Raw genomic sequence first — 10,284 nt, forward strand, 5'->3', positions numbered from 1 at the left:
TTATTATTAAGCTCTTTTGTTTGGTGTATTTTAAAGTTTTGTCTTCTAGACTTTCTATATAATTTGGGAGGCTGAGGTGACAGGTTCTTTCCCTGCCCAATCCTGCAAGCTTTTAAGACAGTTGTCTCATTTTTTAGAAGTGCAAAGCCATAGTTTCTTCTGTCGTGATCAGAGTATTTTTTAAACGTATTATGCAGACATTGCTTGAGTGCCACATGGTACTCTGTAGATCCGTTATGGACACTGGGAATACAGAGATGAGTGAGACAGGCATTTCGCCCATAGAGGGGGAAACAGGTAAGTGAATTGCAGTGTGGCATTTCCTGGTATTGGAAAATCTGTGAGCGGTGCTGGGGGTCGGGGGCGGGAGGCAGCGTGCAGGAAGTAGGGTGGCCTTGGACTGTCCCTGACGGTGGCAGAGGCGGTAGCACAACCTGAGCAGACGGGAAGGTGAGGAGCATCAGAGGGAAGGCCAGCACGGGCAGCAGCCCACGCGTGGGTCCGCGTTGTGGAGGATTCTTGCCAAAGCACCAGCACAGTAATACTCGGGAAAGGATGGGAAGATACAAGGTGCGTTTTTCTTTCAGAAACCAGTTTTCATTCTGTCGTGCTGACTTCACACACTTGTTTCTCCTTCGTCCAGGAAGTCCATGAAGACCCAGGGCAGGCCCCGCCGAGCACCTCACACCCTGAAGGGCCGGTGCCCGCCACTTCGGCCCCCGAGCCAGCCCCAGCAGCCAGCAGCCAGGCCGAGAAAGCCATTCCCAGCAAGAGTCTGCTGGACTGGCTGAGGCAACAGGCGGACTACTCCTTAGAGGTTCCCGGCTTTGGAGCGGTAAGCGCTGTCGGTGCCCTGACCCTGCCGTTTCCTTCCTGCTCATTTGCTGCCGCGTTTGATAAGGAGCATGCTCGGGGAGACCAGGAAGTTTGACAGAGATCTCTGTATCAACTGAGATCATCATCTTCAAGTTTGGGGTTTTTTTCTAAGTTTAAACTTTGATGAAGTTTTCTAGTAACAGAAATCACAGCCCATGTCAGAATGCTATGCCAGGTCGTTGCGCAGCATCTTACAAGGACAGGACTTGCCTAAGCTCAGCACCCCCTTACCCCAGAATTACCACGCAAGATCTAAGTGCACGGAGAAATCTTTAGGTTGCGTAAACACTGCCAGTGCAGGAATGTGTTCCTCTGTGTTCTTTCTGAGTTAACACATCACCACCTTGGGGGGTGGGGGGTGTGCGTTCTTTGTTGAGTCACAGCTTTGCCACTCTTCCTTCAAGTCCTCCGAACTGCCTTTGCCCGAGATCCTCCAGATTAGAAGTCTGTAGGAGAGGGCTCCTGTGCGCTGATGTCTCTTCTTGGTGTTCTTTTCTCACGTGCTCGCCTATCCCGCCACCATTTTGTCCTGGGTACATCTGACTAATAAGATGTGGATGGTAGAGAGCTCACAAGAAGGAGGAGAACGCATTCACAGACACACACCCTCCAAAGAGACAAAGCCCGCCAGATAGGTAGCTGTGGAGAGAGAATCTGGGGAATGAGGAGGAGGAGAAGGCCAGGGAGTAAGCAGTACACAGAGAGAACGTGGGGTCAGCTCCAGTCCGACCCAAGAGGCCCACACAGCCTGTTCTCCAGCTCCCTGCAGGAACGCCATTGTTTCAAAGAAAGCCTGGGTGAGGGCCCGGTAGCTCTTTGTCAGCCTAACCTGACGGGGTCCTGTACAGAGGTCCATTAATGAGAAGAGTAAAACCAGCTGAAAAACCACCCTCATCAGAAGAATCTGTGACAGGATGGTTTGTAATGTTGGTTTCCATTTGCCTCCTAGAATTTTTCAGACAAACCAAAGCAGAGGAGGCCACGCTGTAAGGAACCTGGAAAATTAGACATCACCTCCCTGAGTGGGGAAGAGAGGGTTCCTGCTGTCCCCAAGGAGCCAGGACTACGGGTAAGGAAGAGGGACGTGTCCCAGTGAAGCCAAGCCTTGCAGACTCGGGGAAAGCTCCAGCTGGGACGTGGGGAGCCAGGGGCCGTCTTCTCGGAGGACAAGAGGCCGGCACGGGAAGCTGATAAGTCGTGATAAGTGGTACTGGGGCCTCTTGAGCAGCAGTAGGACTTCCCGTGGTCATTTGTTTTCAACCTTTACCACCAAAACTTTTGGTTTAAATTTGTAAAACTATTTCCAAAATTTGATATCCAGCACCCCCATCCCAATACAGTGTAGAGCTTTCAGGGAAATAGACCTTAACCCCTATCAGGAATCTCTTTCTAGTGTTAACAAATGTCATTATTGGAAATTTCCATTTAAAACATTTCCTCCTAGTCCATCCCCCCTGGCAATGAAAAGCAGCCGACTCCAAGCACTGCCCTTTTCCTCATATAGAATCCTGAGCCTGGAAGAGACTTCAAAAGACATCTGTGAAATAGTTGTAGTCTAACGCATCTGAGTTAATTATAGCTCACAGAGGAGGACCGATTTGGAATAGGAAAGTCATAACCTCTAGGGGGCAGTAATAACATTCCAACCTGAAAATGCGTCAGGCTCGGGCAAATGATCCGTAACTGTGCTTTTAACCTCGGCAAAGTGCGTCCTCCCCAAACAGGGAGCGTCCGAAGAGCGTCGTGGGCATCTGCTCTTCTCGGGTTGTCCCCCCAGACGCACAGGCTTCCCCGAATGCCTTCTCGAGTCTCCGCCAGCTGCAGCTCTCCCTGGATATGAATTCCCTTCCTAGTGGGATGGCCTGGATGTGATTTCTTCTCTCAGCTCCAGAAGACCACCCACCCTAGTCATTTCCTCCTTTTGCAAAAGAAAGTTGTAACTTAATGTTTTCAAGGAGTCTGTGACTGATGTTGTCACCTGATGGATTGTTCCAGCAGCTCTGCAGATAGAACTGCACTCCCTCACCTCCATCCCCGACCACAGCCGCTGCAGGAATGGGGCCGGGGCCCCGTCCCAAGGTTGGCTGCTTGTTAGAAAACTCATCACATTGGGCAGGTGCCCTTTGGCCCCTCTCTTGCTCTCTTGTCTGAGGGTGTCTCTAGCACCCCTTTGCTTAGACGCGCTTGTGCTGTGCACGCTGGTGCAGCTGTAGTCCTTAGCCCAACGGCCTTTCTCCAGCCCGCAGGCCACCGCCCCCTCTCCCGGCATTTCCACACGCAGCGTCACGCGAAAGTCATCCAGGACAGACTCTGGCCCTTGCTTTGTTGTAGCTTCTTAGCTCTTGCTGTAGGCACACATCAGAAAAACCACATGGTTTCCTCCTTGGCTTTTCCATTTCTTTCTACATGTCTAACAGTTTCCCTCGTGTTCTCTGGAAATTAATGTTCACGCTCCTACAGACACGGATGCCTTGCCAGAAAACCCATTTCTAAGCTGTTCTCTCAAGCCAGCCTTTTACCAGAGACACATTTTCCCTCCTTCGTGAAATAAACACAAGTCCCTGCCTCAGAGGCCCTTGTCCTGCAGGAAGGCGAGGCGAGGAAGCCCTCGTGCACCTGGTCCCCAGGGCTGCCCAGCCTCCCCAGTGGGGACGAGCCAGCACGGCGCAGACCGGACACTCTGCCTGACTACAGGAGGGCCCATCTCCCTCAGCTCCTGCTGGGACAGGAGCCCTCTCGGGTGTGCTGCACTCGTTCTTTCCCGTGGCGAGCCCCTGCTTCGGGAAACAGATTCAGCTCAGGAAGCCTCTCCCTTCCCTCAGCCCCTTCTGTGTGTGCTGTGGCTCGGCTGGGCGAGCGCCATGGGCTGCACATGGGATTCAGCTCCCAGGACCGCCAGTACGTGGTGGTCGCACGTGAGAGGTGTATGGGCCCGTGCACATGTAGGTGGAAGTTACCTTTGTCTCACAGATGCGTGTGTAGGGTTTTCTGCTCGTTTCTTGTTGTCATTGGACAGTAACTTGCAGAGATAACCCGTCACCCCTAAACGCTTCAGCGTGTGCCTCCTAAGAATACTTTCCTACCTATTACCATTTATTACCATTACCACACATGGAAATGTTAATAATATTTAGTCCACATTCCGATTTCCCCAAATTGTTCCAAAAAATGTCTTTTTTTTACATTTTGTTCTCGTATTTGAGAGAGTGAGCAAGACAGAGCATGAGAGCGGGAAGGGTCGGAGGGAGAAGCAGACTCCCCACTGAGCAGGGAGCCCAATGCAGGGCTCCATCCAGGAACTCCAGGATCATGACCCAAGCCAACAACCAACTCTCAACCAACTGAGCCACTCAGGCGGCACCTCCCCCCCCCCCCCAAAAAAAATCGTTTAGAGCCAGCTTTTGTTTTGTTTTATTGTGTGTTTAGGAATTTTAACTTCATTTCCACATGTACCTCCTTCTTTGGTTGTCAGGTCTCTCTCCACTCAGTGAATGTTTGTTGGCTAAATCTCCTCGCCTTGCTGGGAAGAGTAGGGACGTCTTGGTCACCACCTTCCTCTCTGCCTCTACTCAGGAGTTCAGCTCGAGAGCTGTAATCCATAGGCTTTGGAGTAAACGCTACCTGTTGCCGAAGATGTCTCTTGAGTTGGAATGCCCATGTGTCATCTAGAAAACTACATTTGCCTCCAGTGTTGCTTAACATCTGACTCTCCTTTTCCTTGCTCTCCTTGCCTTCTCCCCAGGCTTCCCCTGGAAGAGGAAGCAGGTTTGCTCTCAGGGTATAATTGCCAGGAGGGAGAGCTGCCAAATCCCAGTTTGGCCGCCGTGTGTGGTCGCTGAGCGGCTGGGAGGGGCACCTGCGGGGGTGGGCAGCAGCTGGGCGGCTAGAGGGACTCTCGCTCCCACAGGAAGTGGTGAGATCCGACTTCCTGTGCCAGCACCCCTCTTGGCGTCGTCATGGATGAGGAGCTGTTCTCTTCACCCCTGGGGCCTTTCTGCTGCTGCTCTTCCGATCCGAGCGGGAGAAGGCAACCCGTACTTGCCTCCTTGGCGGGGTCCCAGTTCCGAGAGGGCTCAGCACTCTCTCTACATCAGAGGCTCGCAACAAGGGCAACAGAGGGATGCTTCTGGACATCCCGATACCTGAGGAGCGTGTCGTAGATTCCTGCGGGATGCAGGCTGGTCTGGATGAGCTGTCTGGCCCTAGATGCCTGGTTGAACTCAGAGTATGGTAGAGAACATCTGATTTACAGCAAGCTCTGGGTTTGCTTCGCAACCTCAGACTTCTATCCACACCCTCCCCGCTGGAGAGTTACGAAGGAACTCCGTGGGTATAAAGGAAAAAGACACACCCCGGCGCCTTTCCCTGGCTCTTGGCTGTGGGTGGGCTTCAGGGAAGAGGTCTTGGAAATGCCCAGTGGTCCCGTTGTGGTTCCCCTGGCCAGGGCCGTCGGCTGAGGTGGCGTGCATCAGAAGTCCTGCTTTTAGTCTGGCCCTGGTCCATCAAGCCCTACTCTCTGTCTCCGGAAATAGGAACCAGGCAGGAATTGCTCCCCAAGTGATCGTCCCCAGAGCCGGAGTGAGCGGCTGCCCCACGAAGAGCAGGCACCTGTCCTCCCGCGTGGGGATACGAGACAGTGTGGCACGTGTGGCAGCCCAGGCCGGGAGCCCCAGGGTCTGCTGCTGGGTCTCCCTGCACAGCTGTGCCCTGGGGAGCAGGTCCCGTTTCTCTTACTCTGTGAGAAAGAAGGGGCGCAGAGCATAACAATCACATTTCCCTCTGCTATTCTAAACCAAGGCTCTTTTTATGTTTTTAAAGATTTTATTTATTTATTTGACTGAGATCACAAGTAGGCAGAGAGGCAGGCAGAGAGAGAGGAGAAGGCAGGCTCCCCGCTGAGCAGAAAGCCCTATGCGGGGCTCAATTCCAGGACCCTGGGATCATGACCTGAGCCGAAGGCAGAGGCTTTAACCCAGTGAGCCACCCAGGCGCCCCTAAACCAAGGCTTTTTGAGAAAAGTTTTCTTAGAGTCGACTGTCATAAAGCTTTTTGCTCATGATCTGGTTTTTCTTGAATATTCTTTAGGACTTTGGGCAGATGTAGAACTTCAAAAATGACATAATTCCTGGGGATTTGGGAACATTCAAGTACTCGTTTTTCACATGTCTACAAATCTTTAAGTTCTTTATGAGATGGCTGTGATGATTGTGCTGATGCTCCAGGGTTGGTGGGATTGCTAATTGAGATAATGTGCACAGAGCCCTTAGCATCTGCCTGACTCGGGATAAAAGCGTGTTGAGTGGTGCCGTCGTTACTCCTGCTGCTCTTCCTTTCCCTGCCAGCCCCCTGGGACGGCCACCGTCGCCGGTTTCCAAAACTGCCCACGCCCCGTGACCATGGGCCTCATGCCTCCCTTCCCAGCTGCTGCCCCACACGTGTGCTCCCAGAGAACCTGAACCCATGGTACCCACCAACCCCGTCTCTGCAGCTGCCCCTTTGAGCAGAGATGTGTTGGATTTTGGAGGGATTTTACTTCATTAGCAGTTAGGCAGTGAGCTGAACGGGGACGCCAGGGCTCCTGGAATCAAGTCCAAGTGGGCGTCCTCAGGCAGGGTGTGAGGAGCCCTCCTGCCTTTGCGCACACCTGGCTGCCAGTCTCAGCCCTTAAGCATCTGTGGGCTCCTTGCCTTCTTGTCCTGTCTCCTTTAACACTCAGCCCTAATGAAAGTGTTTCTCTGGCCCTTCTCACGTCTCTTGGTGTGACCTGCAGCTGGGTCCCTGAGTCCGAGCCTCCACGTAGACTGGTGGACTCTCAGCCTTGTCTTGCCACGTCCCCACCCCCCACGCCCCACTCCAGCCCTGCAGGAAGGGAACGCATTGATACAGACGGCTGAGAATCCTGCAAAGGCAGCCGACGTGACTCGGGAGAAGCGTGGGCTCCTCCAGCCTCAGCAGCGCCCGGAGCCTCACTCCCACCGCTGCCTCTGTGCAGGGCCCCATCCCCGCTTCCGCGTTCCGGCCACAATGGCAACATGCATCCCCAGGACAGACCCAGGGTTACAGATCCCTCAGGGCCACTCTGAACATCTGGGGGCTCACCGTGGCTGTGATCAAAGAGAAGGTGGTAGAATGATACCAGCTTCGTGACAGGAACCACAAGGAGGAGGAGAGATGACTTCAGGGGCCCACAGGGAAGGGCGTTTTCTTTATGCTCCGCTGTATAGAGAAGACAGATTGCATGGCAGCCGCAGCTGTGCCCCTGCACCCGCAGTGCCGTCCGTGGACATGCGCCTCCTGGATGAGCCGGACGACCGCAGGGAGGAGAAGGGGTGGGGCTTCCTGGGGGCAAACATTTCTCAGGATAGAGATTATTCGGGCTGTTTTGGAAGCAGATTTAAGTTAGATGCATGGTAATTGCAGCAGTAGTTCTGTTCTCTCCCCATAGGCCGGCAGTGAGCCCTGGCACAGCAGGTTCCCCAGCAGGGACTGGTGCGTCCTCGTTGCCCCGCGGGGCTCCTGGGCCACAGGCACAGAGGAAGGAGTGAGTGTGGCTGCAGCAAGCCCACTGCCAGGCTCGCACTTGCCCTGCGGCTCCCTGCCCCTCTGGCAAGCATCCACAGAGGCAGCGGCGGGGTGTCCTGTGAGCAGGGCTGGTGACCCGGGTGCCGGCGTGGCTGCACGTCCGTGGCGCAGTCACAGTCCAGGCTGCAGGCACTTGGCCCTGGGGTCTTCGCTCAGCAGGAAAACGAGCACAGCCCAGCCCCGCCCTCTGATCAGACAAAACTAGATTGTCTCCCTTGAGGCCACCCAGAACGTCACTTTGATGCGATGCCTTTCCCCAGCGATGTGCAAGAGTGCCCTCGTCCCAGCACCCGTGTAGGGTTCGGCATCTGAGCGGTGGTCTCCCAGGAGCCTGGGACCCAGGGGGAATGGGCTGCGCGCAGATACTGGCATCCCTTCAGTGAGCACTTCCCGTGGGCCACATCACATCTTGCACACTTGGTTTTCAGTAACTGCCAGATAGCTGTCACAGACCTTTCTCCCCAGAACTCTGAGAGGCTAACCGGCTGTGGCTCAAGTCCCACAGCTTGTTGCGGAGTTGGGACCAAGTTCCAGGTCCGACGGCTGCAAAGCTCTGTCTCCCCTCCTCTGCTTTGTTGCTGTTGCTTCCATTAAAAAGCTTCCTGTGTCACAAGGAAGAGGAATGCTCGCTTTGGCCAAGGGCTCCCAGCTGCAAGTCTCAGCTAAGACCTGGGTGTCCTTATCGGGGCTCCAGCTCCCAGTGCCCTGACAGGCTTCTCCAGAGCAGATGCCGCCTGCGTGTGCTGGTTGGTGGCTCTTGGCCTCGGAGGGAGCGACTTCAGGCAGGCAGGCAAGAGCTGGCAAGGCAGGCAGGCGGGGGGGCTCCCGCCTGGGTCCGTCCGTCGTGCAGCAGGGACAGGCCAGGCTGGAGCAGAACCCTGGTCTTTGTCCCCAGCCCGTCACATGCCACCCGGTAACCTTGCGCATCCTGTGTTTCTTTGTCCTTTTTCAGGGGTTTCTCCCAGAAAACAAGTTCAATCACACCCTGGCTGAGCCTGTCCTTCGAGATGCGGGCCCCCGCAGAAGGGGGAGGCGGCCTCGGAGCGAGCTCCTGAAGGCTCCGGCTATCGTGCCGGACTCTCCGGCGGGGATGGGGCCCCTGTTCATGAATGGCCTCATCGCTGGGATGGACCTGGTAGGACTCCAGAACATGAGAAACATGCCGGGCATCCCCCTCACGGGCCTGGTGGGCTTCCCGGCCGGCTTTGCCGCGATGCCCACGGGCGAAGAGGTCAAGAGCACCTTGAGCATGCTGCCCATGATGCTGCCAGGGATGGCCGCGGTGCCCCAGATGTTCGGAGTCGGGGGCCTCCTCAACGCGCCCATGGCCGCCGCCTGCCCCTCCGCCGCTCCCGCGCCTCCGCCAAGCACAACGAAGAGTGGGACCGCGGCGACCGAGAAGACTGTAGAGGACAAGCCAAGTAGCCATGATGTAAAAACGGACACATTGGCTGAAGACAAACCTGGTCCTGGTCCGTTTTCTGATCAGTCCGAACCCGCAATAACTACCAGTAGTCCTGTGGCTTTTAACCCATTTCTCATCCCAGGAGTGTCTCCTGGACTCATTTACCCATCCATGTTTCTCTCCCCTGGCATGGGCATGGCTCTGCCGGCGATGCAGCAGGCCAGACACTCTGAGGTGATAGGTCTGGAGAGCCAGAAGAGGAAGAAGAAGAAAACAAAAGGGGACAGTCTGAACCCCAACCCAGAGCCCGCTGCCGGGTCCGAAAAGGAGCCAGGCAGTGATCAGAACTGCCCCGAATCCAGGGCCCCCGGGCCCCCGGATAGAGAACATGCAGCCCAGGCCAGGGAGGGGGGCCTCAAAGACTCTAACAGTGACACCAATTAGAACTTTTTCGTTTAAGAAATGATTGTGACTTGTAAGTTTCTTATCCCATAAAGGTTTGTTACTTCCTCACTTCACCTTCATAAGAACCTGTGTTTCCATAAGTAAGACTATCTACCTAATTTTCTGAGAACTGTGGTCACGGATGTTAATAGTCGCAGGGTCTTGCCACTTCATTAGCTGAGTGTTGTCGACCTAGTGTAGGAGGCACAGAATTCTCGTCGTGTTACCCACACGTTCATTCCAGCAGCCGTAGCTGATACAGTACGTGGTGACGCGCCCCCCCCCTCCACGTTTCCCACTATTTGAGGAGGGACAATGGCAAAAGAAAGCTGTCTAGGGACCCACCGCCGGAGGGCCGAAGAACGGAGACCGCAAGGAGCTCCCCGTTCCCTGAGCTGTGTTGAATGGGAAGCATGTGATGGGGAAACCGAAAAGCACAGAAACAGGAAAGGCTGGTGCATTTTTTTCGTTCCGATATTTCCCTATTTTATCATGATGACTAAATGAGTAGTGTAGGCAGGAGTATATAACTAACGGTTAAAAATGCATATATCCATTTCTTTATAGAGCAGAAACCTTACTGGTAGCAACAGGACATCCCCCTTCATGGTATCTCAGACACGTGCAGCAAAGAGAAACACTGACCGGGCATCGTCATACACACGTGTGCGCTCTCCCCGGGTCGGAGGCTCACTCTCAGGATGAGAAAGCTTTACACCCCCAGAGTTCTTGCCGGCCACGGGGGGCTGGCGAGGGGCTTGCCCTCCAAGGGCGGGGGGGGCCGCACGCGGCTCATAAGCACGCAGCTGGCATCTGGCCCCCTCGTTCTCAAGAGTCGCTCCGGCCGCTACCAGGGCCCGCACGGGTGTTGACCTTGCGCCTCCCTTCACCAGGAATAAGGCTCTTTCTGGAGCCTGGGAGAGTAGCGTCACTCAACACTTTTTACACGTTGCTAGGTCCCTTCGTCAAAATTATTT

The 10,284-nt window shown here is 54.8% G+C and overlaps 1 protein-coding gene across 3 annotated transcripts in view; it reads left to right on the forward strand.

The window, feature by feature from the left end:
* The window catches only part of CHD6 (chromodomain helicase DNA binding protein 6), a 140,059-nt gene extending 130,672 nt beyond the window's left edge, over nucleotides 1-9,387 (forward strand). For all 3 annotated transcript variants that reach the window (XM_032838476.1, XM_032838479.1, XM_032838477.1), the window contains 3 exons: nucleotides 644-835; nucleotides 1,826-1,945; nucleotides 8,411-9,387. In XM_032838476.1, coding sequence (XP_032694367.1) covers nucleotides 644-835; nucleotides 1,826-1,945; nucleotides 8,411-9,307 — 1,209 coding nt within the window. In that variant the 3' untranslated portion in view covers nucleotides 9,308-9,387. The remainder of the gene's footprint in view (nucleotides 1-643; nucleotides 836-1,825; nucleotides 1,946-8,410) is intronic.
* The last annotated feature ends 897 nt before the right edge of the window (nucleotides 9,388-10,284 follow it).

Source organism: Lontra canadensis, unplaced genomic scaffold (assembly GCF_010015895.1).
Source record: "Lontra canadensis isolate GAN:19392208 unplaced genomic scaffold, GSC_riverotter_1.0 scaffold105, whole genome shotgun sequence".
Lineage (NCBI taxonomy): Eukaryota > Metazoa > Chordata > Mammalia > Carnivora > Mustelidae > Lontra > Lontra canadensis.